Source organism: Aotus nancymaae, unplaced genomic scaffold (assembly GCF_030222135.1).
Source record: "Aotus nancymaae isolate 86718 unplaced genomic scaffold, 86718_ANA_hifiasm-v0.15.2.pri h1tg000158l, whole genome shotgun sequence".
Lineage (NCBI taxonomy): Eukaryota > Metazoa > Chordata > Mammalia > Primates > Aotidae > Aotus > Aotus nancymaae.
Window position 1 is genome coordinate 2,254,437 of NW_026988573.1, and position 20,009 is coordinate 2,274,445.

Genomic DNA, 20,009 nt, shown 5'->3' on the forward strand with positions numbered 1-20,009 from the left:
GGTTCTCAGGCAGCGGCCTCTGCAGCCTGGGCAGGGCAGCCTGTTGTGGACAGAGCTGGTTTCGTCTCCGGCCTCCTGGGTGGGTGGGGACTGAAGACCCCCACTAGCATGCCAGGGGCTGGCAGGGCTGAAAGCTGCACCCTCACACTCCCAGGCTCACTACCGGCCCTGGGCTCGGTCATTGGCTGACGGGCCACAAAAGGCGTTCTGGGCCCTGGAAGAATGACTTCGTTGTGTGGCTGGAGGGAGGCGGGAACCACGAAGGTCCTGTTCCCTGTGTGCTTCCTCAAGCCCCCCGAGGGGGATTCCATCCAGGGATGCTCGGGCCCTGCCTCCCCAGTATCCGAGGCTCCGTCCCAGTCCCTGCCTTGGTGACTCTCTGCCTGTTTCCTTGGCTCAGGCCTCTGCGTCCCCCAATCCCCCTGCAGGACTCCCCTCAGGACCCGTGTGCTGGCTGTAGGCTCTCCAGGGCTCCCTGCTCAGTGCGGCTCTTGCTGGGAGCAGGTGGGGTTAGCGTGATGGGGATGTGAGGGCCTAGGCCAGCAGTGGTGGGCCCCTGAACACTGCCTGGGCTTTATCAAGGCCACCCCTCCAGGCGAGGACAAGGACAGGAACCCTGCGTCCGGTTATCCAGCACTCCTGTGTGCTGGCTGGCACCGTGTCGGGGCGGCTGTTCCCATCGTCCCCCAGCATGCAGATGGGGAACTGATCTGCCCACGGTTGGCAGCCGGCCACGGTGGAGCCGGATTTGAACTTGGGGCTGCCCGACGTCCGGGCCTGGCCCTTGTCCTCTGCCCAGGCCCCTGCTGGGTGGCGGACCATCTGCTGCAGCAGCTGCGGGCGTGACGGTCGTGCCTCAGATTGAGGAAATGAGGCCGGGGTCCTTGTCCTCTTCCAAGAAGATCTTGGCTTTGGCCAATGGCAGCCGCCTGTGGTCACAGGTGTCTGGTCGAGGGTGGGGGACCGGGCGGCTCTGGGAAAGGGGAACTGGGCTGCCAGGCCAGCATGAGCACCATTCGCTCACAACCAGCTCCAGGCCGTCTGGAAGAGACTCCAGCTCTGCTCAGCCTCCTCCCCCAGGCCCCTTCCTGCCCGCTTAGCCGCCACGCTGCATCGCCCGAGGCTGTGGGACCCTGAGCCTGCCGGCCGGCGGCCAATGGCACCGCCCCTGTGGTGGGACCTCTCACCTGCCCTCGCCATGAGGCTGCACCTCCTTGCCTCTCTCTCGGGCGGTGGCCTGGCCTGGCGGGCGGGGGACCGCAGGTGGCTGGCAGGTGAGGGGCAGGTTTGGTGGCCACTCCGTGTGGCCTGGGAGGGTGCCTGTGCCTTGCCTATGGGGTGTGGGACTCATGGCAGGTCTGCTGGGGTTGTCGGGGAGAGGATCTGGGGACCCCAGGTGGGGAGAGGCTAGGGAGATGTGGGGGCCAGGTCTGGGACACCCCGCTCCGTGGAGCATGCCTGTGGCCTGGTTACGCCTGCTCTGCCCATGGCCGTGCTGAGGGTATCTTGGGAGCGTTCTGATTCTCCGAGGCTGCCGCCGTCAGCAACAGATGGGCAAACTGAGGCTGGCTGTGGGTCTGTCAGAAGCCAAGAGCACTGGGCTCTCTGGTCTCACCTGGGTGTCTGGGCCTGAGGGCTCTTTTCAGGCCACTTTGTTCCAGAGGGAAGACATGGGCTCTGTGCAGCGGTGGGGCGTCTCTGGTTCTCCTCTCTCTCCTTGCCTTGAGGCTCTGTGGAGGACCCCTGGGGACTGCCCCACTCCCATTTTAAATATGAGGAAACTGAGGCTGGGTGGGGGCAGGGACTTGTGTGGCCAGAGGGGTGCAGTGGACCTGACCTCATTGTCCTGGGCCCAGTGTCGGGACACTGTGTGAGAGAGTGGCAGGGGGCTTAAGCTGCTGGTGGCCAGACGGGGGGGTGGGTGGTCAGCCTCCGCCTGCCCTGGGCCTCTGCCCTGGCTGCAGCGTGGGGTGGGGGTGAGAGGGGAGACTGGTAGGGGCAACCCTTCTGAAGTGAGTGAGGGTCCCCACACCCATCCTGCTGGTACAGGCCAGAGCCGGCTCCCAGCTGCCTGGCCCTGGCCGGCCCTGGCTCGTGTCCTGTTTCCTTTCTTTTTCATGGCCAGGAGTGCCTTTAATTGGCCTGCGCTGAGTGCCAGGGCCCGTGTGGGGTCCTCATGCGTCTTCACGGATGTGCCTAGAAGGACACACTCTCAGTGCCCACGGTGCGGGAAAACAGTCTCAGTGCCGTGGAGTAAGTTTCCCAAGACCATGGGGAGCCTCAGGGAGGGCCTCAAACCAGATGGGTCTGGCCAGGGTGCGGGCTTGGACCATCTCGATTTTCCCAGGCCTTTTAAAGTCTTTTCGCAGTTTGTAAATATTTAGCCCAGCCTTCCTCAGCACGGCATGGTCACTGGCGGGTGCCGGGCGAGGCTGTGCCGGGCAGTCTCTGGGAGCCACTTGGCTTTGGAGCTGACACCTAATAGAACGCAGTGCACCCGGGCACCACGCGGTCCTTGAGCAGGGCCTGCCTTACAGAGCTGCCACGAGCGTTTCCGCGTTCTGCGCCATCCGTGAGCAGCAGGCGTGCGGTGTGCCTGCCCCACACCCGGGTCCCGGCGCCGGCCCTGACTTGCTGCTGACCGTGAGCCTGTCCCAGGCCTCTCTGGACTCAGCTTCTCCCCTTTTCCCCCAAACCCCTGCCTCGCTTGGGCTGTCTGGGTGATCCTGTTCCCAGCCTGAGTCGGTGAGCCCCAGGTTTCTTGAAAGCCCCAGAGTCTTGCAGCAAAGAACTCTGATTTCTGTTTCGGAGGTGACACGGCGGGGTTTGAATTCGCGTCCCTTCGGCAACTCTTCCTGGAGGGCAGGAAGTGCGTATAGGGCTCCTGTCTCCGCACCCCATGGAGAGGCCTCTTCGGCTCTTGGCTTTGATTTACTCATCTGTAAAGTGGGCGTAGAAAGAGTTTTCCAGGTCAGCTTGTCTCTTGATGTGACAGGATGTTTGATTTGTGTAAAGTCACTTTTGTGTAGAAAATGTCCTAGGCTGTTAGACTAAATCAGGTTTGGGGGATGTCTTTGGCGTTCTCAGCTGGAAGCTGTGTGTGTGTGTGTGTGTGTGTGTGTGTGTGAGCGTGTGCACCTGTTTGCACACATGCATTCTCGTACACTTGCACACACGTTGGGGCCATTATAGGCGTCTGGTGGGGTCATTACGGGCATCTGGTGGCCAGGCCAGGCTCTCTAAATGTCTCTTGAAGCACACTGACTGTCTCTTCTGGGGATGACTGGGGAGTGTCCGGCCACACGTGGGAGCAGAGCGCAGGGGCTGCTGCACTTGGCTTTGTACACCTTTCCCGTGACCTCCCGGAGTGTCCTTTCTCCCACGGTTACCTGTCTGGCTGCTCATCCTCTGGGAAGTCATCCAAAGCCTCAGGGCAGTGTTGTGTGCGAAGCTGATGCAAAGGCCCTGAGCAGGAGCCTCTCCCATGAGTCAGGCACGTGGAGGTTTTAGCTTCTGGAGTTGGTCCTGCCATCCTGGGTGGATCGGGCTTTCCCCGCCCCTTTCCCTGGCCTTCCTGCACCTTCGTGGGGAGGGGAGTCATCCTTCACTGTCCTTCCTCTGCCCCATCCTCCTCCCGAGCCAGGTGGCAGCCGGGTGCCCTGGGCAGATGCTGAGGGTCTCCGGGTGTCTGGAGTTCTCTGGAGGGATGGAGCCCCTTCCTGCTTGGCGGGGGCTGCTGCTTGATGGACTGTGTGTGGGTCAGAAGCCCTGGAAGGCCCATTTCTGGCCCCCTCCTCCCTGCCGGATGCCCCAGAGGGCTGAGACCTGGTGACCTGCTTTCCGTGTCCACTCTACCCCAGCCCCTGAGCTGGGCTGTCACCTCCCTGCCAGGCACCGGTCTCCAAGGAGGAGTTTAGTCTCCTGGGTCCTCCTCAGAGTCATGTCCATCACCTGGCCAGTCCTGTCATGAACACCCCCAGCTCGCTGCTGTCCCCTGCCCCTCTGGATGGCACAGAGCACACGTTGTTCACATTTCACAGAACCCATTTTCCCGGATTTGTGAGGAGGGAAGATGGTGGAAATGCAGGTCTGTTGGGTTCCCTGCACACGCGGGCGCTGGTTTTGGTCACCCCCCGGGGGTTGCTTGTAGGATCCAGAGAGGTGGACATCGGTGAGACCAAGCAGGCTGGGAAGGGTGCTGGACAGAGACAGCAGGGGGCTGGCCCCAGGGGACCAGGGGCTAGGGCTTGGGTGTCTCTGTCCTGGGCTGGGAGCTTTGGATTTTGCGGTGTAATGGGGGGCCCTGGGAAGTTCCGGCAGTGACAGAGTGGACAACCTGCCAAGTGGCCCGTGGAGGGGACAGTGATGGAGAGGGTGTGCTGAGCTGGCCTTAGCCTGTCCTGGCTAGGTCTGGACTTGGCTGTGTCTGGCTCTGTGTTTACAGAGGGGCTGGTGGGCATTCCTGCTGGAGCCACTCTGTGGACGGGGTCACCTGGAGTCTGGAGAGAGACTCCATAGCTACCTCTGGCCTGTCCATCCCTCCCTTTCCTTCCAGGGCCCCCTGCAGCTGCTGGCTAGGCCGGGAGTGCGTGCGTGCTAGCTGCTGCCCCCTCTTCGGTTCTTGGGGCCGGGCACGGAGGAGCAGAGACACTGCCTGCCACCTGCTCACCCTCACATCTGCAGGCCAGCGGCTCCTCCCCGCCTGCCGGGGTACGCTGATGCGTGCCGATTGGTGGATTGGGAGGGGCACAGTGAGGCTTTGGATCAGAGGGTGGCTGTCCTGGGGGCAGCGGGCCAGGGCCTGTGCTTGCTCCGGTTCCCTGCAGGATTTCCTCTTGGCATCCTGGGTCTGCATCTCCTTGGTGCAGGCTGTGCCCTCTCCCCTCTCCCTGGGCTGGCTGGGAGCAGGGGGATGGGAGGGGGAGTCTGACAGACAGTGGCTAGGGGGCCCTGGATCCCCCAGAAGTGGCCAAGTTCAGACCTAGCCAGACCAGGCAAAAGCCAGCTCAGCACTCCACTTCACTGCCATCCATCCACGGGCCACTCGGCCAGATGACCACTCTGTCGCCGCTGGAACTTCCAGGGGCTCCCTATTACACCCCCAAAGCCCACAGCCCTAGCCTGGAGCAGCAGGTGGGGGGCCAGGCCCCACACAGCAGGCACGGCAGCCAGGAGGGAGGTGTCTGAGGCTCAGCCCGTGGGGCCTGTGGTGCCCGTGGCCACGGGGTGGTTTGTTTCGCTCAGAGCAGTGACAAGTCTGACATGGGCCCTCAGCAAGTTTCTGCGGGGCAGGAGGGACGCGTGGAGGCTGAGCTTGAAGAGGCAACTCTGGTGCAGTTGAGCCTCTGTGCCGGTGCGGGTGAGCTCCGCCGCAGCCCTGCCCCCGTGAGGGGTGGGCAGGGAGGGCACCCGGGCCGGGGCGGTGATGGGGGAAGTCCGGCTCAGCGGGCTGACGCTCTGTTCTCGATCTGTCTCATGGGTGAGGCCCGTCTCCCGTCTGTAGACGCTCTGCCAGTCAGGCCCCCGCACATGACAGGCACCCGGCTCGGGTGTGTGGGTGTCGAGCATCTTCTGTGGGGATGGTGCTGTGTGCTGGGGTGGGCCTGGGCTTATGGTGAGGGTGTGGAGGGGGTTCTTGGAAAGCTGAGACCAGCTGGAGGCGGCCCCCACCGCCAGCCTTGGGTGCTGAGCAGGTGCTCTGCCCGTCAGCGACTCCCTGCCCAGCCTCTGTTCACTGCATGCCCCTGGTGGCCGTGCCCTGCCTGTTCTGAGCACCCGTGCCCACGTCTGCAGATAGAGCTGCTCAGCGGGCTGTGGGAGGACCAGGGACGTCCCCCAGAGAGGCTGGTCCCATGCCAGGCCCCAGGCCCTGCCTCGGGGAGCGCCCTCTGCCCTGATCATTCCAGGGTCCCCCACTGAACTATCCTTTGGGCCTCCGGCGCGGAGCTGGCCACGCTCCACCACAGATGGGACCTGAGGAGCTGCAGGTCTGTTCCGGAGCCGGCTAGGCGTGCACACGAAGGCGGAGAGGAGAGCCGCCCTGAGGGTGGAGAGCCGGCCGTTCCGCGACAGCTGCTGGTGGGAGGGTGGGGGGCGGCCGTGGCGGCGGGGCCTCTGAGCCACCAAGAGCAACGTGGCTCAAAATGAAACAAGAATCATTTCTTTTCCTGTTGAAGGGAAACTACCCCCGAGAGCCCGCAGACTGGGGGCCCCCTTGCCACACAGGCGGGCTGGGGGCAGGCGGGGTTTCTCCAGGAATTCCCCTGCTTCCCACTCACCCTCCTCGAAGGTCTGGCTCTGTGGAGGTGCCAGAGTCAGTTCAGTGGTGCGGCCTGGAAGGGAGGCTGCAGTGCCCAGGAGCCCCTGCCTGGCCCTGGAGAGGTGAGGTCCTGCCAGGCCCCTGGGCTGGTGCCTGTCCTCCAAGGTGGGCGGCATTGCCGGAACGCTCAGGGCGCATGGGCGTCTGCTGTGTCTGGCCACCCTGGTGGTTGAGGACTGGTCCAGGGCTGGCCAAGGGTGGAGCGAGGTTTCAGAAAGCCGGGACTCCAGGTCTTGGCCTGGCAGCTCTTGTTCTGGGCTTGGAAGCATCTCGTCTCCTTGAGCCCCGGTTCTTCCCCGGCAGGACGGGAGTGGGAGTGGCTCCCCCTTGTCATGACACTTCCGCGAGCGCATGTGATGAAGCGTGGGCCTGGCGTGCACCTGCAGTAGGTGTTTGAGCTGTGGTAGCTGCTGCCTGTGGCACGCCTTTCATCACACGGTGAAGTTGGTGTGTTTGCAGGGGGCCGTGACGGTCACCTGGCTGGGCGCAGTGCACAGGGCGGGCCCCGGTGTCAGAGCCTCCATTTTATGGAGGGGGAGGGAGGGAAGGACGTCACACACAGGCCATTGGGGCCCCCAGCTTCCTGGTGGCCCCAGACCTTTGGTCATGCCCCTTCCGTGACTCCGCTTCCTCCGCAGGGACGCCGGCAGGCCTGGGACTTGACTCCCACCCTCCCAGCCTTTGCCCTGGTGAGCAGCTGGGTGGTCTGCTCACCGTGCCCCCGGGGGAATGGCCGTGCAGGGGCATAGGTCAGCTTGCTGAGTGTCCCCGGCCATGGGGCTGGAAAGCAGCTTCAGGACTCGGGGCTCCTTGGCCTCTTTCTAGGTGGGTGGCCCTGAGCCTCCTCCTCCCTGTACCCCCATGTCAGGAGGTCCTTTTTGGGAACCAGTGGAGCGAGATTGGCTGGACAGGCCTGGCCCCGGAGCTGGGCGGTTTCCATCAGTGCACCCTCCCGGCTTCCTCCTTGGCGCTGGCTGGGCCAAGCCCTCCTGACTTCTGGGTCCCTGGGATGGATTCGTGACCCCCTCCATGAGGCTACCTGAATTCTCGCTTACCCAGCCATCTCTAGCTGGGGGAATGTGGTGGCTTCCTGGTAAAATCAAATGCCCGTAGCTCTCCTGAAAGGGCCAGCCTCAGATTTGGGGTCCCTGGTCCTGACCCCTGGGCTCAGGACTTCATTCTGGCCGTGTGGGCTGCACCCTGGGGATGGACATCCTTTGAGGTTTGTGCTGTTGGGTGGGTGGAGGAGTGGCAGCTGCACTGGGAGCCCGGCGGTGGGCGGGCATTCAGGATGCAGCTACAGGTCCCACAGCCACTGGCCTGTCACTGCAGCCCCTCAGCCCTCTGGGGACAGACCCTGCCTGTTCATATTGTTAGGGACCAGCTCTGCAGGTGGTCACTTGGCTTCTCCTAAAAAAAACCCTGCCTACCCTGGGAAGCCCTGGAATCACGGGGAAGCGGAAGGTGACAGTAGGGAGCTGGCATTTCGTGAGCCAGTGTTGGGGACATCTGCACCCAGTGCAGGGGGAGCCAGGCGGGGAGGTGTGCAGCCGGCCTGCTGTCAGCTGAAGCCATGAGTGGCCTGGCACTCTTCTCCCTGTAGCTTGGGGCACACACAGGGTGGTGAAGCGGGCATGATGCAGCTAGGAGGCTGGGTCACGGAGGGCTGGGGGGCTGGCAAGAGTTCGGCCTGCACCTCCCAGCTGCCTGGCCTGCTTGGGTTGTGTCCCCCGTTGTCCCCATCTGCCTCTAAGCTGTGAAGAATTTGGGAGCGGATGCAGCTCTGGAGCTGTTTCCTCTTCTGAACTGTGGTGGTTCAGGAAGCCTGGTCCTAGGTTAAGTGTGCACCTCTGCAGCTGGGGCATCCCTGGACAGTGGCCACAATGGGCATCTGGCCGCCCCCCCAGCCTGGTGAGTAACAACAGCAACTGCTGTAAGAATCAGGGGGAAGGTGGTGTGTGCATGTTTGGTTGAACGTAGCTAGGCCTGGTGTGAGGCCCTGTGGCCGCGGCTCCTGTGGGCTGTGGGCTTATCAGGGGAGTTGGCATGGCAGGGGCGTTCCTGCAAAGACCCTAGTCCTCATGCCCCAGTTAGTGAGTGTCTTCACCCCTCAGCTCTGTCTTGAATACTTCCTGGGTGCAGGCGCTGACTGCTCATGGGGAGCCCCCTCCTGACCACTCTCTTCCTCCTGGGTGTGCTTCCCACTTCCTTCACTGTGGCTGGGCCGCAGCTGAGCCTGCCACCACTGGGTCTAATCCCAGCGCCCCTGGGCTGTATGAGTGGGCTGTGCAAGGGTGGCACAGACTGGGCACCACTTCCTGTTCTTCCTTCTGCTCCTGGCTGGTCCTCAGCTTGCTCAGTATGGCCAAGAGGACCCAAAACACCATCCCCTTGCTACTTGTGACAAAACTTGTCAACCTCTCTTGTTTTAGCCTCCCGTCTGCATAATGGAACAGGGCAAGGGTTTGCTCAGCTGGTAATGATGGTGGTGATAGGATGTAGTGATGGTGTTGATGAGGTTGGTGATGGTGATGACGGTGGTGATGATGATGTAATCATGGTGTTGATGAAGTTGATGATGGTGGTGATGTTGATAGTGGTGGATGATGGTAGTGGTGATGGTGATGATGTGGTGATGAGATTGGTGATGATGGATGGTAGTAGTAGTGATGGTGATGGTGAGGATGGTGATGGTGTTGATATTGATAGTGATAATGGTGGTGATGGTGATGATGGTGATCATAGTGATGATGGTGATGTTGATGTTGATGGTGATGATGGTGATGGTGGTGATGATGATGGTGATCATAGTGATGATGATGGTGATGGTGATGGTGTTGATATTGATGGTGATGATGGTGGTGATGATAGTGGTGATCATTGTGATGATGATGGTGTTGATATTGATGGTGATGATGGTGATGGTGGTGATGGTGATCATAGTGATGATGGTGGTGATGGTGATGGTGTTGATATTGATGGTGATGATGGTGATGGTGGTGATGGTGATCATAGTGATGATGGTGTTGATGTTGATGGTGATGATGGTGTTGATATTGATAGTGATAATGGTGGTGATGGTGATGATGGTGATCATAGTGATGATGGTGATGTTGATGGTGTTGATATTGATGGTGATGGTGGTGATGATGGTGATCATAGTGATGATGATGGTGATGGTGATGGTGATCATAGTGATGATGGTGGTGTTGATGTTGATGGTGATGATGGTGTTGATATTGATAGTGATAATGGTGGTGATGGTGATGATGGTGATCATAGTGATGATGGTGGTGATGGTGATGGTGTTGATATTGATGGTGATGATGGTGATGGTGGTGATGGTGATCATAGTGATGATGATGGTGTTGATGTTGATGGTGATGATGGTGTTGATATTGATAGTGATAATGGTGGTGATGGTGATGATGGTGATCATAGTGATGATGATGGTGATGGTGATGGTGTTGATATTGATGGTGATGATGGTGGTGATGATAGTGGTGATCATAGTGATGATGGTGGTGTTGATATTGATGGTGATGATGGTGGTGATGATGGTGATCATAGTGATGATGGTGGTGTTGATGTTGATGGTGATGATGGTGTTGATATTGATAGTGATAATGGTGGTGATGGTGATGATGGTGATCATAGTGATGATGGTGATGGTGATGGTGTTGATATTGATGGTGATGATGGTGATGGTGGTGATGATGGTGATCATAGTGATGATGATGGTGTTGATGTTGATGGTGATGATGGTGTTGATATTGATAGTGATAATGGTGGTGATGGTGATGATGGTGATCATAGTGATGATGGTGATGGTGATGGTGTTGATATTGATGGTGATGATGGTGGTGATGATAGTGGTGATCATAGTGATGATGGTGGTGTTGATGTTGATGGTGATGATGGTGTTGATATTGATAGTGATAATGGTGGTGATGGTGATGATGGTGATCATAGTGATGGTGGTGGTGGTGATGATGGTGATGATGATGGTTTTGATATTGATGTTGGTGATGATGGTGGTGATGAAGGTGATGTTAATGATGATGGTGATTGTAGTGATGATGGTGGTGATGTCGATGGCGATGTTGATGACAGTGACGGTGCAGTTGTATCATTGTGTGCACGCTGGGTTTCTTCACAGACATCGCCCTAAGCTGAGTTCTATAATCAAGTGTGGTTTTCCTGCCAAGACCCTTTCCTGTCTCCATGAGGGGCCACTGCCTGTGCCCTGGGAGTTTGAGGTCAGTCAAGACTGAAAGGTGCTAGGTTGATGTCTCCTGACTGAGGCTTGGGGAAGGTCAAGGTGTGGGGGTCTGGCAGGGTCTTGTAGGTCTGGTTGCAGATCTGCCTTTGGCTCTGTCTCCCCTGTGACTGAGCTGCCTGGCCAGCTGTACTTGAATGCCACGTGCCTCAGGGGCCAGAAGCCTCAGGCAGCACCCCTGGGCCCTTCGTCTTGACGTCACACCCCCTCACTACCCTGCGTCTCCCAGTCTCCCCAGGGAAGTGCCAGCCCCTGATCTTGCACTGGGGAAACTGGACAGGGTCCCCCCATGGCAGTCTCCTGGGCTGGGAGGGCAGAGGGGTGGGAGGAGCTCAAGGAGGGAGAGGCCAGTGCTGGGCTCCTTCTGGAGTCAAGATCCTGCTTTCTCCGGATTTGTGCAGGCGTCGGTGATCAGAAAGGTGGGTTTGGCATTCAGAGTCCTTGAGGGGCTCTTGGTCTCGTGGAACCTGAGGGACCAAACTCACAGAGGCAGAGGCCGGACAGGAGTCCAGAGCCTGACCGGACGTGGCCTGCCTGGGCTCTGTCCTGAGATACCTTGGGCTCTCAGGGAAGCATCCGTCTCCTCTGATTCCTGGCAGGAGCCTGTCCGTGCTGGCTCTGTAACCTCTGTCACTCCCGGCTCCCACGTGTCCATGGGGCTGGCAGGACTGTGGCATTGTGTCTGGCGCAGAACCAGATCTCTGCCCCTCGCCACGGCTTCCTGTGTCCACCGCTGCTTCCATCTCACCCCTTCCCTCCTGGCCCACTGGCCAGCCCCTGGGGGCTGATCATGGAAGGGCCTGTCTCACTGAACGCTTGGAGCACCCTGTGTGTCGCAGAAGGTTGGGTAGGGCAGGGCTAGGGAGCAGACCAGCTCGGGGTCTGTGTGGGGCCGGCAGCCCTGAGGGCCACCTTCTGGTGGTCTTGTGGGCAGGTGCAGACTGGAGTGAAGGAGACGGATGCCTAGGTATGCCAGCCCCATCCTCCTCTCTCCTCCAGGGTCTGGGTGCTTCTGGGCCACCCCTGGCTCAGAGCAGGGGCCTGAGTGTCCTGGTTCCCTCAGGTAGGTGACTTCATAGGCCTGGCTGAGGGAGGGGCTGGGGCCTCCCCATGGGGCCCCCGACTTTGCCTTCTGGGAGCTCCCCATCAGACCCTGCTTTGGGGCCCCCAGGCTCCTGTGGAGGCAGGCCTGGGTCTCTCCTGACTGTTCAGGAGGGCCAAGCTGGCCTGTCCTCAGATGGGGCTGAGATTTCGGGCCGGTGTGTTGGTTGAGAAAAGGGCAGGGTAACCTCAGAAGAGGTGAAATTCCAGCCTGGGCTATCTGAGCTGTAAGCTGACACCTGGCCCGGAGGCCGAGAGTGGGCCATGCTCCTGGGGCTGGAGGTGACAGGTCGAGTCTCTGCCTGCCCCCGCAGGGAGGTGGGGGACAGACACGCAGCAGGTGCTGAGCGCCCACCCTGCCGAGGGCCCATAGGGCCCATTCTTCAACAGCCTCTGCTGTTGGCATGCCCATTTTACAGAAGGGAAAACAGGCTTGTGGAGGTTAAGGGTTGCCTAGGGTCTCCCCGTCAGGGAGTGGTGTGTCCTGTGGCCCCAGGGGTGAGTAGGAGCCTGTTTCCACCACGGTTGGCACCGCCTGTGCTGGGCACGGCTGCCCGCCCCACCCTGGCTCCTCAGGGCCCCTCACCCTCTGGGGCTTGCGGACACTTCCTTCCTCTTCCTCCCACGCTCACCGCCCTCAGCTTCCCCCAAACCTTGATGCGCCGTGGTCCCTGCCACGTCCCCATCCCAGTTCCCACCAGGGCTGCCCTTCTCCCTCCCCTGGGCGGCCAGGGGAGGCAGCACTTCTGGAGGTGGGGGCTGCTGGTGGGCGGCCCAGGAAGCTCCAAGGGCCTGCTAGCCGCCTGCCATTGGGGTTTCAGTTCCGGGGGGATCCCCAGGCAGGCGGCGTAGAGTTGCAGGGACCGTGCAGGCATGCGGAGCAGGCAGGCGCAGGGCCAGCTCTCATCTGGGTGCTGGTTCACGCAGTGGGCTTCCTCACCACAGGCCGAGCTCCTCCCCCGTCCCGGGAACCCTGCCCTCTCTCTGCGCCACCCTGGATGCCCCACTGTGGAGCCCATGGGACCCCACCCACACTCCCTCATTTGGAGTGCCGTCCTTCCCTCCACCGGACTTCCTGTCCAGCTCCTTGGGGCCCTGGAGTGGACGGCCCGGGTGTCATCTGCTGTCCATCCAGACAGGTGGCCTGATCCCTGTGCCCCAGGCTGTGGCCTGCTCAGACCTGCCATGATTGGCCCTGCAGCTTCCAAAGGGATGTGGAGGACACTCGACTTCCCCTGTCCAGTAGCCGGGGGTTCCCTGGCTGCCCAGGAGGGGCTGGAGTCCTGATCGCTCGCCCCTGCCGCAGCCACAGTTGGGCTGGCATTTCCTGCCGCCTCCTCTGCCACCCTTGCCTGCCAGACGGAGGCCGGAAGAGAGTTGGTGGGGGTTCCCCAGGCTTCCTGTTCTGGGGTCCAGGCAGCAGAAGCATCCTGGCACTGGAGAGCATTCTGCAGCGAACTGTGCAGCTTGGGAACCTGGGTCAACAGGGGTGTCCCTTCCCACTTCCAGCAGACCTTCAGGGGTGTGAGTGTCCCTGGGGTCCTGGTGGGAGCTCACCGCCTCAGGGAGCAGCCTGTGCCATCGCTGGGCTGCGGCCAGGACGAGAACATTCCTTATTTCGGTGTTACCAAACGTGCCGCTTAGCCCCCGACACTCGGGATCTGCCGTCTGGGGCCCAGGGAGCTGCTCCGTGCCTGCCTGCTGCTGGGCATTCCGGGCATCCGTCTCCGCTGCATGGCTTTTGTTCCTGGCCTCGTGGTATCTGTACTTCAGAGTCAGCTCTGTGCCAAGGGAGCCGTCACTCCGCTACCTCTTCCGTGCAGTCTTCCTGGATAGAAATCTAGTAGCCGTGTGAGGCGCCTTGGCGCACGTGGGGACCACTGGCTTTCCTCTCTTCCGTTTAGCCCTGGAGGTCCCCGTGGGCTTTGTGAACTCCTCCTCCCCTGGGGTTCTGAGTCACACTGATTGCCTGCGGTCCCTAAGGGGGCATGTCGGGTGTAAGGCGTGTGAGGCTGTGAGATTGTGGGGCCCTGTGTGGCTCAGGTTCTGAGGTTCCCAGATCCCGTGATTCAGTTTTTGCCACTCAGGCCCCTCTGCCACTCCCTTGTGTGGGGAGGGCTGTGCGTCTGCTGGCTCCTGGGTTGGGTCTGGGTGTCTGAGGCTGTCCCTGTGGCATGAGGGTGAGTCTAGAGGGTTAGGGAGGCCAGTGGAGACCAGATGGTGACAAGCGCCCCTGCAAGACCAAAGTAGGATTTTTTTTTTTTTTTTTGCGACAGAGTTTTACTCTTGTTGCCCAGGCTGGAGTGCAATAGTGAGATCTTGGCTCACCGCAACCTCCACCTCCCAGGTTCAAGCAATGCTCCTGCCTCAGCCTCCTGAGTAGCTGAGATTACAGGCGTGCACCACCACACCCGGCTAATTTTTGTATTTTTAGTAGAGACTGGGTTTTGCCATGTTGGCCAGGCTGGCCTCGAATTCCTGACCTCAGGTGATCCGCCCACCTTGGCCTCTCAAAGTGTTGGTATTACCGGCGTGAGTCACCACGCCCAGCCCCAAAGTAGGATGTTTTAAGAATAACACCTTATGGGAGCCACCACTTATCGGGGTGGGGAAAAATAAATGGCCTGGAAAAGACAGAGCCTGCACGCATGTGGCCAGGGCCTTTCGCTGTGAGCAGAGGATGTCCAGGCATATTTTTGCCTTTTCTTTTTTAATATTCTCTTCCTGGCCAAAAAGCTTCTCTCTAGAGGATTCCAGAAAACACACCCAGCCTATTGTCACCCAGGCTCTGGGAAGGTGTCTGCCGTGGATGGAGTCTGTGTAAACAGGAAGGGTTGGGAGGGGGCCTGGAGCAGCTGGCTTAAGGAATTCAGCCCCTGAGGTGGCCTGGCAGGCTGTCCCAGAAACCCTCCAGTCCCCTCCTCCAATTCAGAGTCCCCCTGACCCCTCAGTCTTCCCAGATTATACCTGCAGTAGGGGGTGGGGTGGAGAAGCTGAAAGAATCCAGGGGTGACTTCTCCCACGGCTTCACCATTCCCGTCTTCTTCCCAGAGGCCATGAAGAAAGGTGGGCGGCCTCCCCAGGGTGTCTGGGGCCTCACGCTGGGCCGCTCCAAGGCCCGGCTTCCGAACACAGTGCCGACCTTTGGGCTCCCCGCATGGCCCGGCCTCCTCCCAGGTGCCCCCAGGGCTGCCAGGTGGACGTGCCTGCAAAGCCGATCTGTGCACACTTGTACTTCCTTGTCCCTTCTGCCTTCAAGTCAGCACGGTCCTTCCCTGGATCGGCCTGGATAAAGAGGGCCCAGCCCAGGCCCAGGCTCAGCCTGTGTGGGCTTGGCGCCGAGCAGAACTCACTGCTGAGCAGGCGTGCCTGTCTGCCTTTCACAGATGAGGAAACTGAGACTCGGAAAGGGAAGAAGCCGGCTCAGGTCTCCTCCTCCAGGGGTCAGCTGAAGGTGTGTGAGGCGGGGCTGTGATGGGGCAGCCCCGTGGCATTCTCAGGGTCCCCACAGTGGCCTGGTGGGCATGGCAGGGGTTGCCTGGCCTCGGGGCAGCTGCAGGTTTCTGGGAGTGTGCCTTTGGGACAGTTCTCATCTCACACCTTCTCCATGCCTCAGTTTCCCTGTCTGGCACAGGCTGGCGGTGGTAGCTTCTCGGAGAGTTGTGGGAATCGGTAACATCAGGATATGCAGGTGTTTCGTAGACTCACGTGAGCAGCCTGATTTTGTATTTGTGTCTTAGATGCACTCCTTTGCCTGCCTTCGCTTGTCAGCCCCCAGCTGTTCCCTCCCTGGCCTTCTGCCCCGGGGGATTCTGCCTGGACGTGGAGACCTGTGGGCTGCACGTGTTTGACATTTACATGTGGTTCCTACTTGTCCTCCTCCTGGGAGTTTAATGACTAATAGGGCTGGTTTGTAGTACCCATCTTTGCCAGTAGGTGTCACCAACATCTGGTTCTGGAATTCCTTAAGTCTACCTTTTTTAGTTCAATGAGGAGGCTTATTTCCAATTTTATGAATGATGGTGGTTTCCAGTGGGTCAGACAAGGGTCGTTTGCTGGTGGGGTCTATATCCTGAGTGTGATGGGGCACTAGTGGCAGCCAGGCCCGGCTGTCATACTGTGGACCTGCCCCCAGGGCAGTGCTGGCTGAAGCTGGCATCCAGGCCTCCTCCCTGCACCTCCCTGCACCTTCCTCCCTGGGAGGGGAAGCAGGAGGGGCTGTGTGGAGCAGGCCTGAGGCTGCTGGAGCAGGGGTGGGCACAGGGTGGCAGAGCTTCTGTGTTCCTGCTGCCTTCTCAGGACAGCTGCTTGGGGCAGCAGAGCTGTGTGAGATGAGAAGAGTGCTGGCTTTGGACGGGGTCAGGTCTGGCCCCAGTCCCGACGCTGCTGGGTGGTGGTGGCATCTAGAACTCATGCTGTGTCTCCCCGAGACTCAGTGTGCACGGGCAGATGCTGGTGAGAGGCCTGGCCCAGGGCTTCTTCTGCTCCAGCCTGGCACCCAGTAAATGAGCCAATGCCCTGGACATGGCTGCTGTGAGGCTTGGGGAGGTGAAGTCTTCCCGGGGCTGTGGAGGGGTGCAGCCAGGGGTGTCCTCTTACCTGGGGCGTGTGGGCTTAGTCACAGCCACTCCGTTCACGGTCCTGCTCAATTCCCCAGAGTGCCTGTGATTGCCAGGGTGAGGCATGGAGGGCCTGAGAAACCATTTTGCAGATGGGAAGGCTGAGGCCCGGAGAGGGAGAGGGACTTGCCCCGTGTGCCCGGCCCGTCGGAGGCAGGGTCGGGCAGGCAGGTGGTGCCTACGGCTCCCGGCACACGCTGCCGTTTCTGCTGCCTTGGGTGGGCTCTGACATTTTCCAGTGATCACTCAGGCCCACGGGCAGTGGATTCGCCACCTGGGAGCCTCCCTCCCGCTGTGCCAGCCTCCAGGGTACGGGCGCCTCCTGAAGCATGTTCTGGGCTTTGAAATCCCTGAGATGAAAGGCGGGAGTGTGGGAGGTCCTAGCCTCTTTTGAGGTATCTGTGGGCCGCCCTCTCGCTCCTGGCACACACCCAGGCCTGGCACAAAGCCACTCAGCAGTGCCCAGCCCACTGCCCACATGGGAAGTACCCCGTCCCACCCCTCTGCTCCCCTCAGACAGACCTCAGACCATGGAGCCAGGGGCCCGAGCGAGCGGTGCCTGGGTTACTGCTGCTGTGGCACCTGAGCTGGCCCAGGGAGTGTGGCCTGAGTGTGGTCTGCTGCTGAGGGCCACAGACATGGGAGTGGGTCAGCAGGCAGTGCCAGTCCTGGCTTGGCCACAGGCAGCTATGGGACTCAGGGCCTGGCTTCCCGCGTCTGTAAAGTGGGAGGATCTCAGTGCTCACTGCAGACGTCCCAGTTCCACGAACTCACCCACGCCCAGAACCGACCAGGTCCTGGCACACGGGAGGTGCTTGGAGACACCAGCCTTTGTTCCTTTCACCATTATTCCCAGACTTTCACCCCGAGCCCCTGTGGAGTGGGCAGAGGGGCTGTCTCCTGGTCACCAGCCACTCCTCCCTCTGCCTTCCCGGGGGATGAGCCTGGAGCGATGAGGGTTGGTGCAGCCCAGGCAGGCATCTTGGGGCACACTCACAGTGAGTTCTTCCCACATCTTCTGCAGGCCCAGCCTAAAGCTGGGGTCTGGCACAGGGCAGTGCCTTGGAGGGGTGCTCTGGGACCCCTGGCCGCTAGTGAGTGTGCATTTGCGTTGGTGAGCTGTCAAGACCGAGGGGGCCACCTTGGGGGTGCCGTGGTCTTCCCGCGGATGCGTCCGTAGCTGGGGGGAGCAGGCACGTGGCGGGTCCTGGCGTGGCCCGCGCTGACCGCCCTCCTGTGCCTTCTTGTCTTGCAGATTTCTCCACCCAGGTGAACTCGTCCCTCACCTCCCCGACAGGCCGAGGCTCCATGGCCGCCCCCTCGCTGCACCCGTCCCTGGGGCCTGGCATCGGCTCCCCAGGGCAGCTGCACTCCCCCATCAGCACCCTGAGCTCCCCCATCAATGGCATGGGCCCGCCCTTCTCCGTCATCAGCTCCCCCATGGGCCCGCACTCCATGTCGGTGCCCACCACACCCACCCTGGGCTTCAGCACTGGCAGCCCCCAGGTGAGTGTGGGGCTGGGGCAGGGGCAGGGGACGGGGTGGGCCTGGGGTGGGGCCTGGGGCAGGGCTGTGGCTTCCCCTGCAGGACATCGCCTCGTCTTGAGGCCTCTCGGAGGTGGGTGCTGAGGTCTCCCTGCTTGATTCGGGAAACAGCCTCAGGGAGCTGCGGGCTGCAGGGGTCTGAGCCCAGGCCTGGCTGACTGCCCAGCTGGGCCTTTTGCATCATCAGCTGAGGTGACTTGCCGCGGGTCCTCTGCCCATGTGGCCCCTCCCATGCTGGAGGGCTGGGGGACTCCCTGTTTCCGTGCCTGGGGGGCTCAGCAGGGAGAGGCCTTAGCCTGCTTTCCCAAACGCCTGTGGCCACACAGCCTGGGTCCTCCCCTGAAGTCTGCTCACACTCAAGCCAAAGGGCCCCCAGGGAAGGCGTGTTCAGGCTCAGGGCAGCTGCGTCCCCCGCCAGGGACACCGGGCCTTGGACCTGCAGTGGCTGGTGTGGCAGCGGTGCTCTGTGGTCTTGGCTCCCCGTGGCGCTGTGGGTGCCTGGCCATCTGTGGGGCGTGGGGACCTTTTCCACAGTTGGGGTTTGCTCAGTTGTTTCTCCAGCTCCGCCTGGCCCTTTGGCTGTTTCTGGATCAGGAAGGGCTGGTGTTGGCAGAGCCTGGCATAGTCCAGGTCTTGTCTTGCGGAACTTGGGGACCCCTCCTCCCTTGGGGAAGATACCTCAAGTGTCTCTCGTGGAGTCATCCCTAGCCCCGGGATCTCCTATCTGTGAGGGTGGAGGGCGAGGCTGGGCCTCCTCCCCTGGCCCCCAGTGATTGCTTGTGGATTTCCACCAGGCCCTCCCTCTCCAGGGGCTCCATCTGCCCTGCTCCAAATGGGCAGGGGTGCTCCTTCCACTCTGGATTTCTATGTTTGGGTTTAGCCCTTTGTCTGGCAGCTGAAGGCTCCATGGCAGAGTTTCGGTGCCATCTCAGGACAGCCCACCAGGGTGGGACTCGCCCTAGCAGCTTTTCTGCCCACAGTCACACAGCTGACAGCGCCAGATATGTCCTGTGGACTCCCAAGCCCCCTGCTGCCCTGCCTCAGTTTACCTAGGTCAGGCACTAGGCCCGAGGGATTGCACGTGAGGGGGCCAGGAGGCAGCAGGTGGACACCTAGCCCCAAGCACCCATGCCACCTCCTGGACAGCCGAGGACTGCACCTGGTCCAGGCCTGCTGTGGTTGGGGTCTGGAGCCGGCCCACTGCCCATCCACCTGGCCTGTTTAGAGCTGGCCGTGGCCTCCCGAGCCCCTTTCCCCTGGAGAATCTTGTTGGCTTTCTGGACCAACGCCGTCAAAGCCCCTGTGCTCTGCAGGACGCATGCAGAACAGCTGGGGCCCCTGCTTCGTGTCCCCCTCACCTCACCTGACCTTCCAAAAGCAGCCAGGAGGCCCAAGGTACTGGCACAAGGGAGGCCTGGTTATGTCATTTTTAGCACACCAGCCCTGCCCCTGCTGGCGGCATGGTGCCCTGTGGCGAGAGGTCGATGAAGACTTGGCTTTCACCTGTCCCTTGGCTCGCTGGCTGGCACCTACGGGGTCCTCCCAGGCCTGTTGCCTGCCCCAGACACCCAGGAGTCTAGTGCACAGTTGGTGCTCCCAGAAACCCAGGGGTGCCTGGTGTCCTCAGCACTGTTTGGCCCTTCTGGGGGAAGGGATGGGCTGCTCTCTATTTTCTCCTGTGCAGCCAGGCCTCCGGGACACAGGAGGGGCTTGCTGAAGCCGAGTTGCTCGGGATCACGTGCTGCAGACCCCTTGACGCTGGCGAGGGCCCCAGTGGGGGGTGGGTGAGGAGCCGACACGGGCTGCCCCAGACGCCCCTGCCTGGCCGCTGCTGGCGTCGGTCTGCTGGTCTCACCCGATGTTGGTTTCCCTCGGTCTGAGGCCCATGCTTGACTTGGCGCTGGTTCCCCAGAACCCATAGCTCCTTCCCTGGGGGTTGAGTCCAGCTTCAGGACCTCAGCAGTTTGTCTTGGAAACCTGGGGTTCCTTGCATTTGTGGGCATGTGAGTAGGGTTTCAGGGGGGATGTGCCCCCACTCCTGGCCCCAGAACCACAACCGCAGAGTCAGAGTTGCTGGAGCCAGAGAGGTGCTCTGACTTCTGCTGCTGTTGAGGAGGGCCAGGCACTCTGCCAGGCGCGGCCTTCT

General features: G+C 60.9%; 1 protein-coding gene across 4 annotated transcripts in view; it reads left to right on the plus strand.

Moving 5' to 3' along the window:
- The window catches only part of RXRA (retinoid X receptor alpha), a 117,822-nt gene that overhangs the window by 63,066 nt on the left and 34,747 nt on the right, over positions 1-20,009 (plus strand). For 3 of the 4 annotated variants that reach the window (XM_021671422.2, XM_064371740.1, XM_021671423.2), the window contains exon 2: positions 17,574-17,824. The exons of the other annotated variant lie outside the window; for it this stretch is intronic. In XM_021671422.2, the coding sequence (XP_021527097.1) occupies positions 17,574-17,824 (251 nt within the window). The remainder of the gene's footprint in view (positions 1-17,573; positions 17,825-20,009) is intronic. 4 annotated transcript variants of the gene reach the window in all.